General features: G+C 37.4%; 1 protein-coding gene across 16 annotated transcripts in view; it reads right to left on the bottom strand.

The window, feature by feature from the left end:
* TBC1D5 (TBC1 domain family member 5) overlaps positions 1-26,420 on the bottom strand; it is a 611,040-nt gene that overhangs the window by 242,341 nt on the left and 342,279 nt on the right. For all 16 annotated transcript variants that reach the window (XM_043966947.1, XM_043966952.1, XM_043966957.1 and 13 more), the window contains 4 exons: positions 13,859-13,967; positions 12,117-12,206; positions 11,963-12,037; positions 9,578-9,645 (listed from right to left, as the gene is read on the bottom strand). In XM_043966947.1, coding sequence (XP_043822882.1) covers positions 9,578-9,645; positions 11,963-12,037; positions 12,117-12,206; positions 13,859-13,967 — 342 coding nt within the window. The remainder of the gene's footprint in view (positions 1-9,577; positions 9,646-11,962; positions 12,038-12,116; positions 12,207-13,858; positions 13,968-26,420) is intronic.

The following is a 26,420-nucleotide window of genomic DNA, read 5'->3' as shown; positions in this document are numbered from 1 at the left end:
TGGAAGGAAAGCTATGGCAAATCTGGACAGCGTACAAAAAAACGCAGAGACAACACCTTGCTGACAAAGGTACATATAGTCAAAGTTACAATTTTTCCAGTAGTAATGTATGGCTGTGAGAGTTGGACTTTAAGGAAAACCTGAGTACTAAAGTATTGATGCTTTTGGATTGTGGAGCCGGAGAAGACTTCTGAAAGCAAGGAGATCCAAATCCGTCAATACTTATAGAAATTATTTCAGAATATTCATTGGAAGAATAAAATATGAAGCTGAAATACTGTGACCACATAAAGAGAAAACAGGACTCACTGGAAAAAACCCTGATGTTGTGAAAGATTGAAGGCAAAAGAAGAAGGGAATAGCAGAGGATGAGATGGATAGATAGTGTCATGGAAGCAATGAATATGAGCTTGGACAGACTCTGGGAGATAGTAGAGGACAGAAGGGCCTGGTGGGCAGTGATCCATTGGATTCATAAAGAGTCAGACATAACAACAAATGAAGAACAACAAAAGCCCCCATGTCCCCTGACCTCTTTCAGCTTTATATGTTATCTTCTCCCATTAGAATGTAAGCACTCTGAGGCCAAAAAATAAGCTTTTCTTGTTGCTTGTATTGCATCTTCAATTCTTAACACAGTGCCTCTGGTTGGTACACAGTAAGTGCTTAATAAATGCTTGTTGACCAGAAGCCAGGAGATTAAGAAACTACATGATAGAAGCCAGAGCTAGTGTGGTAGCTATGTATTTTTTTTCTTTTGTTTTGTTGTTGTTGTTTTTTGGACAATATAACAAGTGGAGCTATTTTCTAGGAAACAAAGGGGTTAATAAAAAACTGAAATGATCAAAAGCTTTGTCAGTGCATTATGGTACATAATTAGGTAATTAGGAGTATTAAAACAGACAAAGCACCTGACCCAGATGAATCAGTGAAGATGTTAGTGTTCAGTAAGCTATCCCATGAGAAAAAAAAAAGTCCTTGGTGAGAGTTTTTAATAGTGCAATAGGACAAGGGAGCATTGAAGGCCTTGAACAATAAATAATGATCTTCCTTTACTTAAAACAACTAAAACTTAAAACATTAAAACATCTGAAAACTGAAATTTTGAAACTGGTCGATGCAAATGTTCAAGATTAAATATTTATAAAACATTGAAAATCAGTGGTATGTCAATCTGTCTCCTTTATCTATTTTACAGAGGAAAAAGGAAAACCAAAGGCTTGAATGATAAAGTAGATAGGGCTGCTGTAGCTCTTCTTCCCTCCCTTCCTCCCTCCCTCCCTTCCTATATGTCTATCTCGTCTCTCTACATCTCTATCAGGAGAACAATATCACAAGGGCATAATGTGGGGGAAACCACTGGCTGGGGTCAGTAGCTGTGGGCTCCAGTGCCGGGTTAGCTACCTCACAAGGTTGCAGGGCTCTCCCCGGGTTTAGTTCCACCATCTAATCAATAAGAAGGTGAAGCCAGATCACCTCCAAGGTCTTTGCTAATGCGAAAAATTCAATCATTATCTAATAATAAACCTATTAATACCCGTTATTTTGAAGTCGGTAGGACATGCTGAACTCAAGATTGGGCAACGACCGGAAATGAGGATTTCCCAGGTTTGCGTACCTGCGATTCTCCTGCAGCACAACCTTGGTGTTTTTGTGTTCCTGAAACTTTTGATGAGGACTAACATCCTGAATTTAAACCTAGATGAGAAGGCCTGGACCTTTTGGGGATTTTAGGGAGTGATTTCATAATGCTAGTGCACCAACTACACTTTATTTTTAACTATCAGCAGTAATATCTGAATACCCAATCATGATGAGTGGCTACAAGCTGGCTTAGTGAAAACAGATTGGCTTTCAGAGGGTTGGAAACAATCCTATTGCTGAGAAGATCAGGATGACAAAGTTCCTGCCAAGCAGTGTCCTCCTCCTACTGCTCCTTAGATGCCGAAGGAAGGGCTACCCAACATGCTAATCAAAGGACTACCACTATCTGCCCTTTTGAAAAATGCATCCACAGTCTGACTTGGCTAGAGAAAGAAAATGTCTTTTGCAGTAAAGAGGATTCCAAGTTTTAAAGTAAAAAACTCAGTGAAACACAGAAGATCTACAAAGCTAAGATGTCACAGAGAAAGAAAAACATGAAGCAAAAATAGGAAATGAGAACATATACATTTTAAATCCTTGCAACCACAGTAGTTGGCTAAATATTGAATTTTACCTTAAATACTGTCAATGGGGGAGGGCTATGAGCCACTTGATAGAAGAATTGTTTCTTGCCTTACTGAAAATCTGTTTTCCCCCTCTTTAATATTTAAGAAAAACATACACACACATGCACACACACGTGCACACACACACGTATGTGCGCGCACACACGCACACACAGACACACGCACAGGCACACATTGCTGACAACTCTTAAAGAGAGCGGCTTGTGTTGTAGTTTTCACTTTCCAGGCTGTGAACGAGTGCATATGTGAGGGCTGGTTGTGCATGCACAAGCGTGTACTTTGTCTGCATTAAACAAAATCGCAACACAACACAAAGCCCTCCCCCTCACTCATGTGCGCCTGCAGTCCACCTCTAGGAGAGTGAAAATATAAATACAAGCTGCTATTTTGGTGTGATCACACGAACATGGCAGCTTGTGTTGTTTTTTTCCCTTTAACATTTTAACACTGGGCAGATTGTCTGCATTAACACACACCAAAATCAATTCTGCTCTGAAATTTCTTGTAAAATCTTCTTTCCCTGAGGAATCATTTTTAAAAAATGAATTTTAAGAAATGTAACTTTTTAATGGGACAATATGAATTATGGACTAGCTTACTAGGAAACATTTTCTGAAAAAGTTAATTATTAAATAATATTATTAAATTAGTAAATCAAATAGTTAAACACAGAAGGCTACTTTTGACTATTTGTGAATAGTATAATTTCTTGTAAAAATTAGAATTTGATTACATTTAAAAAGGGGAGGGAACCTACATAGGGAAGTTCTCTTCTAGATTTTAAATCTACCAACAAGGTCCTTCCTATTGCTGGGTTGGAAATGATGGGAACCTTGGCATGAAGCGACTGTTCACACCTATAGCTTATGATACACAAGGAGAGGAAATCTAAGATGTCTAACCCATACCTCATATATCGGGAGAGTAAATTTCAAAGCATTCAACAGAAGAGTAGGTGAGATCTTGTGGAATAAAACTCTTCCAGGAATTGCAGAAGGTCCAGAAAGTATGGGAGATACTAAAAAATACAATTCTGAAGACAGAAAAAGGAAAAGGTTTCTAAAGAAACCGATGTGGATGCACAGGAAGCTCATAAATCCACCTGAAATTTGATAAGATTTGTATAGAAGACAGAAGTCAATTTGTAGGATGGAGGAAGAACATAAACACGAAGCAGCAACCCATGAGGATAGTGTCCACAGGGCCAGAACGACAAGGAAAACTAAGGACAAAGAAAAGGAATGTGTTAGCTCTATTCAGAAAAAAACAATGAGAGAAGGGAAAGGACCACACCTGGGGTCACTAGAACAGACAAGTGCTTAATGGTTTGCTTCTGTTTTCTCTGCCTATGTGAAGGATCTTGAAAAATAGCAAATATGTCTAAAAAGAGTTGATAACACAAGAGAACACCTCACTACTTGATGAATTCACATCATCTGGAGTGGATGATCTTTGTACTAAAAACTGGAAGATGAGATTGCTGAGCTATTTGCCAGGGATATTGGAAAGACTATAGAATGAAGACTGCAAGGCCAGGTAATGGAGAACAAATGCGATGGTGGTGCAGTCTTGTAACAATCGAGTCAGAAACATGAAAGCCAGAATGAACGGAGGCTGAGAGGGATGCTAAGAATGACCAACAAACAGGGTTATCATTATCATCACTGCCATGCTTACTCTACCTCTGCTAGGAGAAGGAAGGTCAAAGAAGGGACAGGACCTTGGCAGGGATGGAAGAGAGGAGGATCACTTACAACAGAGGAAGCAGAGATGCTCAATTCTTGCTTTATTTCTGTTTTCTCCATAAACAGAGTTTTGTACTGGAAATGAGAGAACAAAAGTGACTAAGAGGGAATGAGTATCCAAGATCAGTCATGTGATGAGAGGCGGACAAGAAGCTGCTCTCAGTGAGTTCTGATGACCTGGTCCAGAGAAAGCAGATCCGTGTGTCCTGTAAGAGCTGCCAGCTGCTGATATACTGACAATGATGCATGAAACACTATGAAGAGAGGAGAGGCACTGTGAGGATGGAGGAGGGAAAACTCCTAATTTTCAAAAGACAGAAAAAACCAGAACCTGCAAAGTACAGGTCAACAAGGATGATGACCTCACTTCCCCAGGGGCTTCTGGGTTGGATCATGAGAGGGCTCGTTGGCCTATATCTAGATGGGGTGGCTGCCATGCCACAGAAGCAGCACGGTTTCCTCCAGAACAGGTCAGGCCAGACTCACCTCATTTCCTTTTTTGAGGAGATTACTAAAAGAGCAGATGAAAAGAGTGCTGAGAATTGAGCTTAACTCGATTTCAGCCAAGTTTTTTTTATGGTGGTTCAGAATACTCTTGTGGAGAAGACAAAGAGATAAGGACTAGGGGACAACACAACTCAGAAGTATTCAGAACCGGCTGTATGGCTGCCTGCAAAGAGTAATTGTTAAAGGTTCAGTGTCAAGATGGCAGATTTCTAGTGGACTCACCCATCTAACTGTGATCGACACTGTACTACTCAACATTTCCATGAATGAGTTGTTCTTCCTGATTGCAGCTCTAGCATTATCTCGTTATACTGAGCCAAAGGACAAGAAAGTGGGTATGAAGTCAAGGGGTTTTCAGATGAAGAGAAGGAGAAAAAAGGAAGTTCACAGGGGAATGACCTCACTCTTTTTCAGGAAGTAAATGGTCTGGAAAAACTACTACAGATGTACAATGAATTGTGCCAACAGCTGAAGAGGTGGCTGAGTGTATTGGGTTGCAAGTTAGTAAATGGGCAAGTGCTTTCAAGGATCCCAAACTGATTCTAAGTACAAACCACCTAGACACACGTGTTCTCCTAGTGACTTTATAGGGTGGTGAATCTTGGAATCTCTAAGAATCATAGCTAGGGACAATCCAAAAAGCAATAGAAAGACTCCTGGATGGTACACACAAGCTGCAGAATATTTCCAATGATGCCCTATGTGCAACAGTAATACAAGGGAAATAAATGAAGAAAATGTATGATCAGAAAAGAGGTGGATCAGTCATGCCATGGGAGTGAAGGGTACATAAAAGACGACAGCTCCAGGGGTTGCAGAGGGACTGGGGAAAGGTAAAAAGAAGAGGAAAGCCTTGAGCACATTGGACAGATCCTTAGTATAGAACCTATGGGAGAACATGGACAAAAACTGCCCAGGATGAGGTATTGAGGGGGTACAATATGCACAAATGAGGAGATATTCCCATCAGTGAGTTCCCATATCCACTGAAGTACTGAACTGCTTCAGCCTACGAGAACAGCAGAGAAACTAGATATTGTCTTTGTTAAAAACAGAATAGTAGCACTCAAGTTTTTAAATTTATTTACATAATTATTATGTACATGACTTCTACTTACGTACATAAAAAGCCCTTTTTCTTGTCCAAAACCACTATTTGTACTGATACTGCGCTGGATAGAACAGAGAGAAGCTGGGTTTGAGGGGCCTATCGGTTCTGCTTTTCTGTGTGACGTTACCAAAATTCACTGTGGAAATTTCAAGCCTATTCCACTAAGCCATAGGAGTTAACTGGTGAGTTAGGTCCCTAAGGACATGTTTTTAGAGAACTGTATGTTGATGAGCACTTCTACAAATACATCATCTGAAAACCACTGTTTACATAGCTTTACAGTATCTGCTTTTGTAAGAAAGTTGGGTTTGAGTAAAGGAATATAATTTAGTGAGGCAAAAAAATCAGACTTCTGGATAGTATGACTGAATTAAAAGGGCAGCTTCTGGCTAGCAATATTAAAGACTTCTCTGATAATGCATACTAAAGTCTCAAAACTAATTTTCTTACCTTCTTATGTGGAATAAAGGGGAGGATCAACAAAGTCAAGTTTTATTATTTATATAAAGCAGCAATACTTAAAGTATTAAACTTAATACTTTAATTAATTAATTAAATTAATACTTAAAGTATTGAAGTGTAGTTTAAAACTACTTGGAAAATAAGGAGAGTGGGGTCCAGGTTAGTGCAAATAATGAATCCCTGAAAATGGTCCCCTTATTTGAATTCACACGGACTATTTCTATTGGGCTAGAAACAATGATCATATTTTACATAATTACAACTTCAAAGAGTGTGAATTAAAATACATGCACATACCCACTTCAGGAAATTCATTGTTCACATGGATAGTAAACAAGTTCCCACTAGTTTTCTTAAATGTTTGGTCAGGTGCTTTACAACTATTAATTCATGCGATCCTCCCAACACCCCTGTAAGGTGGATGCGGAACCCTATTTCACAGCTATAGAAAGTGAGGTAAAGTGACTGGGACAGGGGAACACAGCAAATATCTGAGGGCACATTTGAATTCGTTTTCCTGACTCCAGGCCCAGAGCTCTGTGCACTATGGCACCCCCCCCCCCAATCTACTTGGTAAGAGATGGGAAATTCATGCTAAATAAAACACCAAAGGGCATAATTATAGTTTGTAGAAATTGGGCAAGGCTCAAGGTTATTCCAAGGTGAACATACCTCACATAAGGAATGGCCCAAAAATCTGAGAGAAAAAATATTACTAGCAGATAAGAAATCTAACCTAATTGACGTCTCCAACGCTGGCACTAACAATCTATTTGTAAGGGTAACATTTGAGAGGGAGATGGAGTTCATCTTCAGTTCTCCAGGCATACTCCAAAATCACAGACTTTTAGATCAGGAAATGACCTGAAGATCACCTACTTCAAACTCCTCTACTTTAGAAATGAAGAAACTGAGATCCAATGTGTCTCTTCATCTTCGCCTCCTGGCCTCTCCTGTAGGTTGCGTCTTTCCCTTTAGACTAAGAGCTCTTTCAGAGCAGAGACTGGGTCCCCCTCCCCCCCAACACACCTTCTTTCAGTTTTCCTCACATATCCAGGGCTTATTATTTAGTAGGTGCTTAAGGAAGGTTAAGTATCAGTTAACAGAGACTTCTTGTGAACAGAAAGACAGATAAAAGTCTACTGGGTATATGCAGGTAGAAACTCCCACAGTTAAGTGATATTCAGAGTTTTAGAGCACCTGGTGCTTCAACAAACTCTGGAAACCAGGAAAGCCAACGTGGGCTGTGCTCAGGAGTAGAGAACTACTCTTTGTGGGGGCAGGGAATGGGAAATCGAGGGGATGCCCATCAATAGGGGAATGGCTGGACAAGTTGTGGTAGATGAATGTAATGGAATTCTATTGTGCTGTAAGAAACGATGAGCAGGAGGAGCTCAGAGAAACCTGGAAGGACTTGCATGAACTGATGATGAGCGAGAGGAGCAGAGCCAGGAGAACATTGTACACAGTAACAGCAACACTGTGTGATGAACAATGGGGTTAGACTTGACTCTTCTCAGCAATGCAACAGTCCAAAAGAGTTTCAAAGAACTCATGATAGAAAATATTCTCAACATCCAGAAAAAAGAACCATGAATTATGAATGCAGATTGAATCATATTATTTCTACTTTTGGACTGTTTTTTGTTCCCTTCTTGTTTGAGGGTTTTTCTTTGTGCTCTGATTCTTCTTTCACAAGACAACTAATGTAGAAATATGTTTGATGTGACTGTATATATACAACCTATATATCAGACTGCTTTCCGTCTTGGGGTGGAGGGAGGGAAGGGAGGTAGGGGGGAGAAAAGAAAAATTTGGAACTAAAAATCCAGTGTAAACAAATGTTGAAAACTATTTTTATATGTAATATATAAGTGGAAAATAATAAAATAAAATTTACCCCCCCCCCAAAAGGAGTAGAGAGCTAGAGGCTGAGGCTAAGAGTGCAAAGAATCAAACTATTGCTGCTCTCAAGGGGCTTATACCCTAATGACAAAGACAGTCAGTGCACACGTCAGTACAAACTGAGCACATAAAAAGAGAATAAAGAGAAATAAAGGCAAGTTAGCCTGGGAGGGAGGGGCTTGGGAGTGGGGAGGACAGGAAAGGCTTAATGTGGGTGCAAGTACCTAAAGACCACTGACTGGGAGTAGGGGATGGAGCTGAAGACAGAACCTCTGCTGAGGAAGACAGGGGAGACAAGAACTTGTGGGAACAGCATCATAGGTTGGGATAGTGACCAAAGGAAGACTGATGCTAGAGAAGAGTATCAGCGACTGAATGTAAAGCTGAATTAGGAGGATAAAAGAGTGGATGGAGAAGAGTCCAAGCTTCCACCTCCACATCACCAGCCCAGCAGTGTCCCTTCTAGGGTTTTCCACCTTGGAAGAACTAGTCTTTCTCTCTGTTTTAGGGAGACAACTCCATAGAGTGGATGGAGGGCAAGATTTGTAATGAGAAGGCTCTGATTAAGCCCTGTTCTGTTATTTTTGAGCTTTCCAAACGGGCAAGCCATTCCATCCTGATCTATAAACAGGAATAATCATCGTTGCTCTTCTCATTTTGCTTTTTTTTTTTTTTGGTGGGGCAATGAGGGTTAAGTGACTTGCCCAGGGTCACACAGCTAGTGTCAAGTGTCTGAGTCTAGATTTGAACTCAGGTCCTCCTGAATCCAGGATCGGTGCTTTCTCCACTGCGCCACCTAGCCGCCCCTGCTCTTCTCATCTTAAAAAGAGGAAATGTTGTTTGTAAAGTACTAAATAAACTTAAACTCATCATCATTATTTTCCTTTTCGACAGAACACAAACACTGTGTGACTAGATGTGCTGCCAGAATCATATTTTAAAATGTTATCATATTAGCACTATGCCATAGATGGTTGTGCAAAATCCCAGAGATCTATTCCTAGACAGACAGGCGATCAGAGAGTGGCCAGAACTGCAATGCTCTGTGTCTAATTGCATGAGAAGCCAAGAAGGCTAACACGTAAGCAGAAATGTAGATGTACTAGGATGTGGCATGTCCCTTTCATACATTTAAAAGGCACGGATACTCGGTTCATAGAGTACAATATCTGTTAGAAATGTTGATAAGAGTCCAACCAGCACAACGACAATATAACAGATTATGTAACATTAATGTGAAGAGGCAATGCTTAGTTTTTCCAATTATGTTATAATTAATTTCTGTACCTTGCTAAACTTTAATGTATTTTAAAATTATTATAAATATAACAATTTAATCAGAAGGAATGTCATCAAAGACCTTTTGTTTCACATTTTTTAAAAAAATCTCTATTTTTGGTGAATCATGCCAATCCTTTACTAGAGAATTAATATTACTAACAAGAGTAAGAGATTGTTTCAGTTTAATACATTTCAAATCTTATGTGAGTTTTTCTTCCTTCTGGTCTTCTTATTATGTAGAAGTCATAAAGCAAATAATAAGAACTATAGAGTTTTAGGAATAATATAAATATGAATTTTTTAAAAGAGCTTTTTTGAATGGTTCTTATACATACGTTCTTCTGACATCCTGTTCAATCATTGCTCGAAGCTCTTTATCCTGGAAAAATTTGTTCCAAAGACTCTGAAATGAAGAAAAATGTACTATTTGAAATAAAAGTATTCATTGGGTGGCTACTTTGAAAAATAATTTCAAATAACTTTTATAAATGTTAAATTAATGATATAATCTTTTTGTTAAATCTTTTTACTTTGAAAATGAAGAACTTGTGATTAATAATAAATTTCTTAAGTCTACTTCGATGCCTTAAATGTATGCATATTCTAACACATTCCTTTTGACATTATTGTATAGTCTTCACAAAGCATGGTTTGTCACCAATACATAGTAGTGAAATGCATAAAAAGGTGGTTTACTTAATCTGTGAGAACATTTAAAGGAGTTTTATCAATTAGTTAAGAATGTTTCTTGGCTGTGTCTAAAGCTTCAGTATAACAAGCTGGGTGTCCTCTGGTTATCTGCTTGCTCACAAGTCCTTAATTAGGTCAATGGTTCCCCCTCATCTGCCCATTGGAGAAGCTGTTCCCATTTTCAGAAATATTAGGAAAGTTTAGATTGTTTCTTGAAAAAAAAAATGGTCCCACTGAAGATATGGTGTGAAGAAGGGGCCCATTTTAATTCCATTGTCCCCTCCAGCAATTCTAGGGAAAATCTTTACCCACTACTACACTCTACCTGTTGGCATCTCCATAGCCAATTAGAATCTTTGACTTGGGGATTCTGGTACAGGCCTGAAACTAGTCTTCAAAGCTGAGCAATAGCTACTTAGAGTAAACCAAAATATTTGGGGTAGCAAGAAATTTGAGCATAAGCCTTATTTGAGTATCAAGAAAGCCGCAAAGTGTAAAGATTAGCATTCCCCATGAGGCATTTTTTTGGATGCTCTCCTATCTAACAATCTCAGTGTGATATTTTTTAATAGAAAGCTTGACTTTTAATTTAATTTAATTTTTAAATCTAATTTAATGGATTCTTACTGAAAATTCTGATTATGAAAAAATTTGTCATTAAATAATTTCCAGTGTTATAGCGCTTAGCACAACATCTAGCACACAGAAGGTGCTTAATAAACGTTTATTTACCTATGAACAAAATAATGAAGAAATAATTAGAGCTTTGAATACCATAAAGTATGAAACACACACTGAATGTATTAGCAACTGATTGCTAATTTTTGTAAAGACTTTGGTAAAGTTGTATTAATATTATACTCTAATTCTTGTAGTAAAAACAAGGCTCTTGAGTAACTTAGTAAGTAGCAGAGAAGTCCAAAAAAGAAAGCATTCAACTATTATTAGTCACTGTTAAAGATGTTCCAAGGACCAGGATTGCTAAGAAGCAAGTGAAGGGAGTAAACTGGACTTAACAGGAGAACACTTCAGGTTCAAATTTAACTTGCTATCTGAAGGTATAATAACCATAGGTAAGATTGTGTGAGAAATAACAAATATCTTTCTATTCAATGTCTAGAGAGAGGAAAAAATAAAATGTCCTCTGGTTTGCTTCCTTAAAATTCACTTGAGCTACTCACTCTGAGCATCCCTAATTTGAGAACAGTTCCACAGTCTCCCAATACAGAAGCAGGAATGGGGGAGAAAGTACTATGGGATGATCAGAGTTGGTGTCAATGCAAAGTTTGCAGTTTAAAAGAATGCTGCATTGCAACATAAGATGGAAATTGCCACTGAATGCTTTGGCTATCTAAGCTCAAGCTACCTTCCAGAATATTATTTAGAGCAGACAGGGATGATTCACTTTTTTTCTGTCATAGACCCCTTTAGTGTCTGGTAAAGCCCCATCCCAGGATAACATAAAAAATTAATAACTGAAGAATACACAAAATTTCACTGAGAGGTTAGTGAAAATAAAGATACTTCACGTCCTCCCCCCCACACCCCACCAAGTTTACAGATATCCTGATAGTGATCCATTGACACCACCAGGAAAGAATTCATGATTCAGAGGACCAACACCACCTTCTCCCCAGCTGAGACTATTCACATAGACAAAAGCAGAGGTTCACTATCCATCTGTCATAGCTCAGAAAGAAGGTACAAAGGGGCCACAGGCAAAAAACCCACTGTTCTCCCCAACCAGGCCAGCTTCTTTACTCCTTCCCTTCCTTGTCCACTTTGTATCCTGGGCTTTCCCTACCACATCAGGTTTTCTTCCTTCCCCTCTACCAAACAGAATGTTGTAGGTAATTGGTTACTAGGTGAAATTCCTTAAGATAATTTTAGGTCAATGTAGTAAGTAGGCTGGTATGGAAATACAAAGGCTTCAATTTGAAAACCAATATCAATAGTTTGCATTTAAAATGTATTTATTAAGTTGGTAAAGTTGTCAATGAAAAAAAAATGACTAAAAGACATTTTTTTACCCCTTCATCCTGTGAGAGAGGATTATTGATCATCAAATCTTGCTGTCCTGCAGCTTTCCGAGGGTTGGTAATATGCTGGAGGGGGAAATAAAACAAAAATCAAAACCCAAATCTGGCCATGTCTGTGAGGCACATTTGTTAAAATGTTACTTACTCTTTCTTTGATGCTATTATACCAGGCTCTCAGTTCCTTAGTTTGGCTTGTCCACTGACTTTTATCTTGAGGAAGAACATTCAGAAAAAGCTGCCACGAAGATGAAAAGTTGTTACTTATGAGGAAAAAAAAGAACATGAAGCAATGTCCAAAACCACCCCAAAAAAACCAAAAACCACCAAAGCAATACAATATTCTTACTGTAATTAAATAATCTTATTTAAAATCACTACTAATCTCTAATTAAAGACATTAATATAACAAATGAAAAACTTAAATAACACAAATAAAGGTTATGAAATAAACAAAAAAGTGGCATCATTAAATGGGGCTATTTCCTTAGGACTCATGTAAAGAAAAAAAATGTAGATTATATATATATAAAAACTATATATATATATATACATACACACACATACATATATATGTATGTGTGTGTGTGTGTGTGTGTGTGTGTGTGTGTGTGTGTGTGTATAATGAATCAGATTTGTCTAAGCCAAAAGAAAATGGTATTGAGGTTCAAGCACATTCTGGGTTTGTTTATTGGAAAGGAAAAACAAAGCAGCTAAAATGGTCAAAATATTGGTTATGGTTCTTATTCTCTTGAAACACACAGGCAACTGATAAAGAGAAAATCTAGGGCCAGGGGCAACTAATTGTGAAAAACATATCTTTCCCTCTTTGGCAAGAAAAAAATGCAATTTATAACCAGCAATCAATTGTGGAAAATAATATATTCTAAAAGAGACAAATTTGATTTAATTTATTTTAAGCCATTAAGATAAATCTGTCATTGTGTTTATTTTTAGCAAGTGAAAGATTTTACTAAAAGTTAAACAACAGGAAATAGGGATAAGCATGATAAGGCTCAAGCACTAGAGCAGCAACTCCTTACTGCCTTCATCAAACAGAAGAAAAATGTGTTTTAATTATTAAATATAAATTATTAAATTTCAAACTGGATAATGTATCTTGTGATTCTCCCGGTCTTTACTTTCCCTTAACTTGGTATGCTCAATCTATACAGAAAAAAGCTTTAAAACTAGAGCTAGAAATCATTTTTGAAATCAGTCATCACATCTGCTCCCTCTGGAAGAAGAAAAGAGCAGTATTTTAAAGGCAAGGACAAGAAAAAGCTTACAGATTATTGCTACGAAAATGGTAACCAATGGCTCTTTTCCTCTAAAGGAGAACTGAATAAATTCCTTACTTTGTGTTTCTGGTAATTCAGACTGGAGGTCTTTTTCCAGCTATTGTTTAAGAGGAAGATCGGGCAGAATTAAAAAAAAAAAAAGGCACTTACCCTGATAGGCAGTTTGAAGTTTGAGATTAATCGATTGCTTTTCTTTTTAAACAGAGGTGTGTGTCAATATACACACATAGTAGCTATATATGGGTCAAGCTCTAAGTGTTTATACAATTTAGAAATAAGAGTTTTCCTGCAAAAAAGTGGTAGGCAATGCAGGTGTCAGTCAGTGTATATTTTTCAGCATCAAATGAGATGCTGACCCAAGTAAAGATGTTCATTTTGAATGAGCCTTTCCCACTGCCAGCTAATGAAGACTAAAGGGGTCTCAATCTTATTAGCAAATGTCCTATGAAAGACAAAATGGATGGCAAAAATGGGGGAGGAAGTCTCTCGGAAAATTCGGTGATTCTTTGCATCAGTAATCTTCCCAGTGCATCAGGTAATGTGTTGATATACTGCAACCACAAACTGTAAATAAATATTTTCTTCTTACCTTCCAGCAAACACTGCGGAACCTGCTGCTTTTCAGCTGCCCATTAATCCCCTTCAGCCGTATAGTTGCCAAGTAATTGTTGTTTACAAATAGTTCTTCCCATTCTTTACTACATGAAAGAAAATAGGACAGGGGAATAATTTTTAAAACCCTTCCCAGCTTTTAGGAGGGGTGTTGGTTCAGAGAAAACGAAGTACTTTTTGACAAGGAGAAAGCCCAAAACTTTAAAAGGCAGATATTTAGTTGGGTGATATTTCTGAACGCATGGCTGTCTTTTTGGACACATTTCTTTCCTGGATTTAATGAATATGTAGATCGCTATAATTATGCCAGCTACTGAAATTCATAATGTCTGTGGAGGCTATTCCATTTCCTCTCAAATGTTGGTATTGCAGTTCAGTGAATAAACAAGAAAAATGAATATTAATAAACATATTACTGTTTTAGCCATAGACAAGTATATACCTGCTCCAGAGATAGGCAACAAAAAGTGTAGCGTTGACTGTATAGGGTTTTCACATGACATATCAGCTTAAATGAACCTTTTTTTCCCTTAATGTCAGGATGGGCAGTTAACCAGAATAGAAGACTACTTTCTTTAACTTTTAGTGCTCTTTACTATTGAAATCTCTTCTACTTCTTTCTACATGATCAGTTTTAAAATTTTAACAGGTGCTAGCAAATTTAAAAAAACATCAAAAAATTAAAAAGCCTCACTGTATAAACTGTTAAAGGCAAGCTTGAGTACCTTGCAGTACCTATGGCTGACTAGATAAACAACCTAAATATGCCTCCCAGGCATGCAGGCACCAGGGGCCTAACACCTGTGCCTCATTAATATACAAGTAAATCTGCTCTACTGGGAAACAATTGGAAATTAATTGTCCCAAACCATTTACTGAGTTTGAATAAAGGAATTAGACCTATATTTCCTCTGTTTTCCAATGAACTAAATTTCCAGGCTCAAGTCTGCCTAGGGATGGTCTCACTGAGTCAAACTTCATAAAATGTCTTGCAAGTTCAAACAAGTCATATTGAAAAGATACACATACCTTAATAGATTTATCACTTAAATTACGATCCTTATGTAAAGTCTTAATAATCTATTAAAGGACATGATTTTTTCTTCAGGAAAACGGGCAAGCATCTTTTTTATTCTTTATGAGGCTCAGAGTCTATGGCTCTAACTCAAATAAATGTAGCCTTGTTTTATTATTTCAGTTACCAAAAACAATCATATTCAAAAGCTTTTGAAAGGCCTTGCAAAAATAAAGTGGGCTTTTTCCAATCCCATTCCAAAAGTTCATCTTAATGAGGCAGGCTCTGGAACACAGAGGCCAAGAGAACCTCTTTAGTGTGGGTACCACAAAGTTGATTGGTCCAGAGGGACCCTTGAGGGGTATAAATAGAGGTGAGGGCCCTAACTTCATGGCACTTTCTGGCACATTCAGAAGAGTGCCCATCTTCGTGAAGATGAATAAAGAAGCCTTCACCCACCTACTGCTGCCTGCTTGGATTCTTTGAGTGGCGACCTACTAGCAACACTAGAGCTGCACAACATTATTTAAGCTGTTAGCCACATTTCTAACACCCCCATTCTGCAGACAAGCAAACTGAAGTGACCTGTTTAGGGTCACACAGCCCCTAAGTGTCTGAGACCAGATTTGAAGTCAGGCCTTCCAGACCCAAGACTATCCTCTGTACCACCTAGTTGCCTCCTACTGAATATAAAGATCCTACAATGAAGGAAAAAAACCAACAACAAAACAACTGGAATAGAATTAGATGAGGTACCCACCTTTCATAGGCATAAGATAGCCTAAGGGTTGAATTCTTAACAAAAATTTCAAAAACATTAAATTGATGATAAACCAGGGTGAAGAGGGAAGCAGTCAACTTGGAAAATATATTTAAATATTTCTTAAAGATCTGACATACAAGAAATAGAACTAACAGAAATCTATAAAATCAGAATCCATTCCCCAGTACTGGAATGCTGGAATGGTTAAAGGATATGGATAAAGTTCTCAAAATAAGAACTGCAATGTTATATGAACTATATGAATGTTCCAGATCACTGGAGGTTTTATCCCAAGGTCAAATAAGGAAGGATGGGAAACAGTTATTATTTGAGTATTTCTAGATAAAATGTCAGTATCCTTCAACCTAGAGATTCCACCATTAGCCATATATATCAAGGAGTTGGACGATAATACAATGGCGGGGGTGGGGGTGGGGGCGCCCTCAGGGGTAGCCAGGGAGGTTCAGTTCTCAGAATATTTGAAGGAGGCTCTGATGTTCCTTCCTACCCTGAGATTCTGAGGTGCCAAAGGTACTGAAATCACTGTTAAGTATCATGGGATTAAATGAGATGTGGAAGGGTGACCTGTACTATCTCTTCTCAAATCAAAAATTATTCACAGCATCAAAAGTACTGAGATATTAATCCAGGCACAGCTAATTTGCCAGATTTACTGTTGTCTGACAGTTGAACTGTCTCAAGGTCAAGCAAACACTGGATCACAGAATTCTTATTATTGTGAAAAAGGATGAATTTTTTTCCACTGAAGTGGAAAAAAACACAACGCAACAATTTGGCTATAGTTAACAGTACAAGAAAGCAGTAACTGGCATATGAAGCAAAAATATACATAAAAAATAAAAAAATTCATTATCTTCTGGTCTAAATTACTTTAGCTGAGGGAAAACATAAGATAGGTTAATCAATATCAACATGAAAAAACAGGCCTGTAAGTACTCTATGAACTGTTTTACTTTGAGGTGGATGTTAGATATGCCACCTACAACCATGTCACATACACACACACACACACACACACACACACACACACACACACACACACACACACACACACACAATTCAACATGGTATATTGAATTCAGGGCTTGAAAAGGAACTTGATGGGCAGCTAGGTGGTACAGTGGATAGAGCACTAGCCCTGGACTCAGAGGACCTGAGTTCAAATCCAGGCTCAGACACTTGACACATAGTAGCTGTGTGACACTGGGCAAGTCATTTAACCCCAACTGCCTCACAAAAAACAAACAAACAAAAATACCCAAAAAACAAAAACCCCCTTGGAATCCACCAGGTACAAGTCCATCACTTTACAGAGGTGGCATCTAAACTGAGGCTCAGGGAAGTTAAATGGTTTGCTCAAGGTTAAGGCCAGGGGCCTGACTTGAACACAGTGCATACAATTCCAGGAGCCAGTTCTCTTTCCTCTATTCTCCCTTCTCTCTGCTAAGCCTCATGTTCAGACTATGTGACAGGTGGCTGAGTCCCTCCTACTGGGGCAGTATAGTTAAAACTGGCCCTAATGGGCCAACCCATTTTGTTCATATCTCTAAGTGTTTTATGGTTCTAATAAATATTACTCTAAATGGAATTATGACTTCATATGTATCAAGGACTTGTCCAGTTGTTTTTATAATGATTAATATATCTGATGTGGTGCCACCACTCACTCACAGCAACTTCAACCAGACTTTCTCAGAAGGTCCCAAGGTCACTTGGGCATCCCTACACCTATAATTGCTGGGTTCCTGGAGAGGTGACAGGCCTCTAAAGAGAGCACTTATTTCAATACTTTGATGAAGGTGATCCCTGCAATGATTCTGATCACAGCCTGTTTACACCTTCTTACCCAGACCACTCTTTTCTATATGATACCAAAAGTGGTAGGGGGCAGCTAAATGGCACCAGCCCTGGATTCAGGAGGACCTGAGTTCAAATCCGGCCTCAGACACTTGACACTTACTAGCTGTGTGACCCTGGGCAAGTCACTTGACCTTCAATGCCCCACAAAAAAACAAACAAAACAAAAGTGGTTAATATGGGGTATTAGATCAATTCCTTAATTTTGTAGATCATAGGGTAGATGGATATATTTGACCTTTGAGTCCAATTCTCTGGTAACAGATAAGAGAAGTTAAGAGATTTGCCCAAAGTCACATAAGAGGAAAATGGCAGGGTCAGTATTTGAACCCATAATTCAGAAGTTTAAATATCAGAATTCCTTCCACTTCCCCATGCTGCCTTTCAGGCTAAGGTCTCTTAAAATTATTTAGGATCAAGTAAGCACATGAGCTGTCCATCTGTCATCCCTCATTCCAACCCAATTCAATTAATCATTCTATTTCAGGTACTCTGCCAGTTGTTGGAAATCAAAGACAAAAGGAAAAATAGTCCCTGGTTTCAAGCAACTGGAGGTTTTTTTTACCTCAGTTTTTTCATCTGAAAAATGAGAGGATTATATTACATGACTTCTAACCCCCTTTCAGCCCTGGGACTACAATTGTAAGTATATATTTGATTTGTTGCAGAGAGAGAAAATAAAACAGATTTATCAGGGAAAGACTTCCTTTAGGAGATGGCACAGGAACTGAGGAAGGAATATGTTTCAGGTTTAAGAAACACCACAGAGATGGGAAATGGACTTTTGAGTTTAAGAATGATCAAATAGGTTAGTTTGCCTGCAACACAGACTTTAAGGAAAATAACATAAAATAAGCCTGGAAAAATAGACTGGAGCCAGATAAGGAAGGGCTTTAAATTTCTGAGTTTTTATTTTATCTTTAAACAGGGAGCTGCTGAAACTTCTTGAACAATAGTAACATGATCGATCAACTTGTCTTAGAAAGAGGATTTCAGCAGCCATAAGAATGATGGATCAGAGAGAGGATCCAGGTGTTTAATTTGGAGACTAACACAATCTGAGTATGGCAGTGGTCACTCATGTGGGAGAGGTGGGGTCAGATGTAAAAGAGACTACAAAAGTAGAATTCACAAGACTTAACAACTGGTTAGATAAGGATGATAAAGAAGGAGCATTTAAGGATGAAACTACCTGTGATTTTTTGGGGGTGTGGGGGGGGGCAATGAAGGTTAAGTGACTTGCCCAGGGTCACACAGGTAGTAAGTATCAAGTCTCTGAGACCAGATTTGAACTCAGGTCCTCCTAATTCTAGGGCCTGTGCTGCCACCTATGCTTTGAGTGGTCCATAATATCATGAGCACAATTATTTTCTCTAACAATTCAGACTGCAACATATCCAACCACTCACCTTATGCGATTTTTGTTCACATTTTCCCAAATCTTCCATAGATTATCCAAAGATGGTAGGATTTTCTTTTGCTTTTTTTGGGGTATCTTGGTGTTATTAGTGTAGAATTTATATTCCTCAACTTCAACATGGCAAACCTACTTTTTGCTACACTTTGTTAGAAGGAACTCATTGAATACAGAAACTGATCTTTCCATTATCCCTTGGGAGCAGTGCAATTTTTATCCTTCTGTGAACATATTTTATGGTTGCAGCCACGTCTATCATGACATTGCTGAAAACAGAGTGTAATAGTGTTACATGCACCATCTCCTGCTCCTGCAGTATTTGAAGTCTTTAAGCAAAAGTTGGATGATCTCTTGTTGGGGATGGCGTAGGGTGGATTTTTTTTTCCTTTTCTTTTGGCCAGGAAATGGGGGTTAAGTGACTTGCCCAGGGTCACATAGCTAGTAAGTGTGAAGTGTCTGAGGCCGGATTTGAACTCAGGTCCTCTTGAATCCAGGGCAGGTGCTTTATCCATCAAGCCATCTAGTTGCCCTGTAAGGTGGCTTTTTGATACAGTCTAGTTTAGACCATATAGTCTCTGAGGTACTTTTAAACTTGGATTTAGTAATTTTGGGAAATGTAAGTAGATTACATGTAAATTTATGGAGGTAAATTTTCACTGGAGTTAGATTTGAGACAAGTGGGGGAAGGGCAACTTTTGGAATACCAAACATATGCTTAGAAAACTTGAATTCATATGCAGTTTAAAAAAGCAACTTGGTAGCTGAAAAAGTTATAAGAAACTACTGATAGTATTATTATTGATGAGCACAAAGTGAAGAAGGGACATAATTATTTAAAACATTAAGTTTTAGGAATTTATTTATGAACATAAAAACCCATTAATTTATTAGGCATATAAAAAAGTTTCTATCAATCAAATGACCTATTGATTTGCAGAAAAGAATGTGGCTCTTACACTTCTCAAAGGGTAAGGCTTTAGAAAAGTAAATGTTAAAAAATGAAAATATACCAGACAAAAATCACCAGAAACATAAGAAATATATGAATTAGGAATGTCAGCATCTGACAGTAAAGCATGGTGCTAGATATGGGGAAATCTTCAACATTAGGACCGACTGCAGGTGCCAGGAGCAACCAGAGAAACACTGATGTTATCTGTAATTACCTCATTTTTAGTTTAAATCACAGGTAATGAGGGAACTCAGTCTCTAAAAGGCAATTAGAAACTGTACATGGCTTTTCTGTTTCCTGTGTCAGGAATGTTAAAAAACTTACTTTTATTTAAAGTTTTTTTTCCCCTTATAAAGAAACCTCATAGTACATCACTTGTACCACCATGGAAATAAAAACTGTAATAATAAGTCTATGTGTAAATGGCTTAATGTCACTGGCTGAAAATAGGCCTCAAACAAGTAATTCAGAACACAGCAAAAGCAATAATGAACACATTGGGGTATGTTTATTAAACTTATCTAAATTATTAAAATTAATTTAGGGTCATAATTTAACCAATTGTGAACTTAATTTCAAATTACATTGTTTTAAGAATTCATGCCAATACTCATAAACAAAGAATTGGCATGACATTACTCTTTCCACTATAAATTTCATTTTGTAATGTGTCATTCTCCCAATTCCCCACCAAGATAAATAAGCATCTATATCCAGTACCACAATGGAGCATCTCAATAATCATACTTCAATGAAATCAGAGATGTAACATAAAAATAATGTTATAAAAATAATTTAAAAATTACTAAATACATGGCACTGTATTGTTAATAAAAAGAAAGGAGGGGTTATAATTATAAACTAGGGAAAATCTATCAATCTTAATCTATTTTCTGTTCTTTAAACATCTTATGTGCAGTTTGGAGTACATTTTGTTACTCAAAATTAACTGAGATTTTGGCAGAGTTAATAAATAAGTGAAATTGAATTTTCTGAGACTCCTCCCAATTCTTCCACCTATTTCTTTATTACTATAAAATCCCCTCAATTAAGACACCATTCATTTGAATAAACTGGTCTAAATGGAAGTTTACATTGTATCCTAAGATAAAGAAGCAGTTTGCTAAGCAAATTATTAGGGTAAACAAGATTTCAAGGAGGAATGTTTACAGTATTTAAGAGAACAAACTGTTTTCAAGCACCTTCAAGGGCTTCAGAAGCACCCATTTATACATCAACAAGTAATATGCCAATTAAAAGTCACTTTTATCTTTTCATTATAGCAGGCCCTTCAAGGACCCCCTACTAAGCACAACTGTGTTGCCATCATTACTAGATACATTTGAAAATAATCAAACAGCATTTCTTAAATTATCAATTCATTTATTCAACAAATGTTTATAAAATGGCTGACAAAATATACAGTGCAGGACAAATCATATGGGTGATACAAGGTATAACCTGTGGTTTTTGTATTTGTACATATGTATTTGGGAAGTGAGTAAACAAAATAGGTACCAATACAACTGATGTTATAGGGTATCAAGTTGCAAATGAATACTACAGAAAATAAGTATTACTAGTTCTTCGAGGAACTTCTTGTATTTGAAAAAGGAATGAATTCTCCTATGTAGAACAAAATTAAGAGAGCAAAGTGGCCCTCATCCCTCTGGTAGCAGAAGGATGCTGGTAGCAGAAAGTTTGATACAAAATTGAGTAAAATAAAAACCCAATGCAGTTGCCCAAATGATTTTCCTAAAACAAAGCTGTGACCACATTATACCATCTCTTCCCCAACTCAATAAGCTATGGTGGTTCCCTGTAATCATCAAGATAAAATATAAAGTCCTCTGGGGGATTTTTAAAGCCCCTTACAGCTTGACCTCCTCTCTTACCTTGCCAGTGTTCTCACATTTAAGTTCTCCCCCCGTTCTCCCAACTTAAATAGAGCAGCCATACATTCCAACCTTCAGTTCCTCTCAAACATGGTTCTCCATCTCCCCCTCTCTGTGTGAGAACTGGTGAAAAGGAGTTTGACTGGTACAGCTCCTATATGCTAAAGCTTAACTTCCCTAGAGTTCGGGCACTTCCCCCTCCCCAGGCACTTGCTTGCTTTAGTTTTCTGGGTCCATGCCTCTCTTTACTCATCCCTGATATGGACTATCCCAGGGCCCTGACTTACTTACTTACTTACAGGGCAGTCTCGTATTACTGCCACATCAGCTCTTTGTCTAAAGAGCCCTGGATCAGTGTGCATTATTCTGTGAGTCTAAAACACTGGCTATAATAACTTTTAATTATGCTTTTTTTTTCCCCCAATGAAAACATCACTAGTTCTACTAAAGAAGGGATTTCAATTGAGACTCCATGAAAACACACACACACACACACACAGATGTGTGTGTGATTAAATATGCAAGTTATTAAGGTTATGTTATATCTTAATAACTATAATTCAACATAATTAGTTTACTTGTAATGCTATATATTTTGTTTTATACAGTTCTAAACACCATTTTGTGAAGAGGTCCATAGGCTTCTTAAGACTGCCCAGCACAGGCATCCAGAATACCACAAAGATTCAGAATTGCTGCCCAAACAATCTTCACAAGGCAGTGTTTCTAGAACCTTGACCATCTTGGATGACTTTTTTTGGACATACTCCCTTCATTACTCTAGATGTGGTTGGGTGCACGCAGAGAACCTCCCTGCCCTAGAAAAATCAATAAAATTTAAGACTACATTACTTTTCTAGGATTCTTGTCACATTTAGTTTATACTGAGTTTATTTCCTGGTCTTTTTTCCCCATATTCATTACTATCTGGCCACTTCTTCTCCATCCATTGTTTTATATTTATTATTTGGAATGTGAGCTGAGGACTACAGTTTTGCTTTTATACAATTTATCTAGTTAGCTTTAGACTATGCAGCTTGTCAAATCTGATTCCTAATTCTATTATCCAATGATCAGGTATTCCTCCCAGTTTTATTTCATCTGCAAATATGATAGGAATGTCACCTACATGTTAATATACACCACTGATAAAAACAACTAAACCAGGACAAACAGTAAACTGGTAAGGATCCCTGAAGCAAGTCACTAAAGATCGGTCCTTCAGAAGTTGAGGTTGAAAATGAGAAATTAATCAACAACTGTCACATATAACAAAATGTTTATACATATGTAATTTCCTATTTTGTATCTTAGTTATCTCTGTGCCCTGACATATCAATTTTTGTAAAATTTTACAGTGTTGAGGAAAATGCATATTTTTTAGCAGTCCCATTTAGAAGATGCCATGTTTTCTAGCTCTAATTTTTCAAGAAAATTTTATTCAATTCTGTATTTCCCCATTTGTTTATCTTTCTGTTAAACCTTCAAACTCTAAGACACAGTGTTTAATAATTCCAATGATGGACAAAATCGGTAAGCAACCAGGAGAAAGACCTTCAAATACAAAGGAAAGGAAATCTAATAATATAAAACTATTCTGCATGCACCAGAAACTGCAAAAGGGATAGAATAACATATCCGGAAGAGCAAATAAGCTCAAGATGCAACCCAAGGTTATAAACTCTGCAAATTTGAGTCAAATCAATGAAAAAAGATGAGTGTTGAATAAGAAAGCAGCATTTGAACCATCCATACAAAGCAAACTCGCCCTAAAACAGATTATTTGGAAAGGAACAATGTGTACCTAGCAAAGGAGTGAAGATTCTGGGGCCCAGTAGGAACTAAATAACCTTAAGGACTTTTGAAGAAAAAGAAAAGGGTCGGTCATCCTACAAGTGATGGCGGCAAAGAAATAGAGGGAATGCTGCTATTCCTCTTTTTTGTTTTTTTAATATTCCTCTTAACAAACAGCCCACAGACCTTCCCATGCTATAGTTCATTTTCGGCATATATCAGCATAAGGTTAAAGGCCAGTGTGTACTAAGCGGCCAAAAGATACATTACAGTAATGAGAACAGTACAAGCCACTATGCAGGCTTATCCAAAGATAAAAAAAGGGGGAAACATGTATGGTTCAATGGTTTGCCTGAAAGTATTAAAACCTTAGAGAGATAAGTAAATTCTACTATCGTGAATTTGATATCTTAATTTCCTCTTGACATATATTATTTAACAGCTATTCATATTTTGACATTTTAAAATGAATTCTATTGAAAAATGAGAGATTTCTCAAATCTTGCAACTGACATTGGGTCAGTTACCCAAGACATCTTTGGAGCTAAAAATAAAAGTCAACTATTTAAACCTGTATCTGTAAAACTCAAGCTGGGATAAGTTTCTAAGGCAAAGAGCCGAACTAGCAGCAATGGGGAAGGAATACCAAGGAAATTTAAGCACTTTCCCTATAGGCAAACATCCTAACAACAAGAACTAACACTAAGTGGAATGGGCTGCCTCAAGGGGTGGGGAGTTGCCCTAACTTAAGTTCTTCAATCAAAAACTAGCTTGATCACTCATCAGTTATGTTGTTGAGAAGGATCTTTACCATGAATTCAACAAAGGTCCTCTGAATTCCACTTCAACACTGAAATTCTGTGATTCATTTCAGGCCTTTTTTTTTTTTTTTTTACACCATGGTGTATATCTTTAGTTGAGTATAGCTTCCTGTTTTATGTTGATAAAAAGGTCATGAAACAATATTATTTCTGTGATCACATCAAAGAAACATATATGGCTTTAGCATATGCATTAGAGAACACGAGTCATAGATTTAAGAGCCTGAGGTGATTTAAGGGTATCTCCCTCATTTTACACTTAGGACAACTGAGGCTGAGGGAGATTTAGGTCATTACTGGGAGAATAGGAGTTTAAAGCAAGTCCTAATTTCTTTTTTTTGCGGGGCAATTGGGGTTAAGTGACTTGCCCAGGGTCACACAGCAAGTAAGTGTTAAGTGTCTGAGGCCTGATTTGAACTCAGGTACTCCTGACTCCAGGGCCGGTGCTCTATCCACTGCGCCACCTACCTGTCCCTCAAGTCCTAATTGCAAGCACTTCTATTATGCTATGCTGCCCCTATATGATATACATCGCTGAAGGAGTCTGCAACGTTGTTTTACTCTACTAAATCAAGCTTTTAAAAGGTGTGGAAAATACTATGAAATCATGTATTCTCTAAAGATTGTGGTCAACTGAGTTTTAAAGTAATGGTCAGTGTGAGATTAAAATTGGATATTAGATCATAAATCTACCCTACTTAACCTTTCCCTTAATTTATCTCCTAGACTAGTAAATGGAAGAAGCTTCTGGTTTTCTAGATAGAGCTTTTATTGTATGGTAGTCACAAGGTGATGTTGATTAGAAGGATAGGAAAGTAGAAATACAATACAAATCGTCTTAAGTCTAGGCTTAGTCTATATTCTGCATAAAACTCACCAAAAGCCAAAGGCCACCTTTGGGGAGAGAGACCGCTGGCGCTGTTAACCGAGAGCCGGGCCAGTCAAACTCCAGTCCGCGTCTGTCTGTGCAGCGTAGCCATCAGTTTAAGAAAAGCATTTATGAAAACTACCTGTTTTTCTCTCATATTTTCTCAAGGGTGCCTAATATGTGTTTATACCATTCTCATAATGATTTTTATAAAAGTGAGAAGATGGTACGCTACTGACTAAAGCCTTATCAACTTGTCTTTTTTTTTCCTTCTAAAATCACCACTCACTATTTTTCAATCATTTGTCTTTCATATAGCGTAAGAATTATTTCCTCAATGCTTTCAAAATTGTGGTACATTCAGAATGTTCCTTTATTTCTGCACTTGATTGGTTCTTTTCTTGAGTCCCATTCCCACATTCTCATATAACAAACATATCAGGTAATGAGTTAATATCATGTATTAAATTCCACCAATGTCAATGATAAAAACATCTAGTTATAGAAATGAAGCCAAATATATTATATTTTTCATCTATTTATTGCCTATCTTTCCAGTTTCATCAATAAATGCTCACAAGATGACTTAGCTTAGATACATTTCGAGACAAGCCTTCCACAAACACATTCATCTATGGAATGCTATGATGATAAATCAAGTCAAACCTCCAAATTATTGGAGGTGTTTCAGATCCTAAGTTTTTAGAGTACAGCCAGCTGGGACTCTTGAACTAGACAACTTGCAGAGTCTCCCTTTCTGTTTCTATGTTCAATTATTTCATTTTGTGTGTGTGACTATTTAAGAATTTGCAGTTACAACTGTGAGTGATATTTGGGGGCCATTGATTTAACGGTCTACCCACCATCTTCTTAGACACTAAACACCTTCCTAATTTCCTCGTTGCAGAAATTTTTAACATTGTCAATATAATAATTATAATAATAGTAACAATAATAACTAGGATTTATGTGGTGCTTTTAGGTTTACAAAGTACCTTACATATGATACTTCATTTGATTACTGAAGATAATAGCATAATAGATAATTGCATATGTAAAGTGATGCTGTTTCAACAACCAGATTTATTTAAATATACATCTAATACAGATTACACATTAGGGGTCCTCAAACAATG

This window comes from Dromiciops gliroides, chromosome 5, assembly GCF_019393635.1.
Source record: "Dromiciops gliroides isolate mDroGli1 chromosome 5, mDroGli1.pri, whole genome shotgun sequence".
NCBI lineage: Eukaryota > Metazoa > Chordata > Mammalia > Microbiotheria > Microbiotheriidae > Dromiciops > Dromiciops gliroides.
This window is presented reverse-complemented; position numbering and strand designations above follow the sequence as displayed.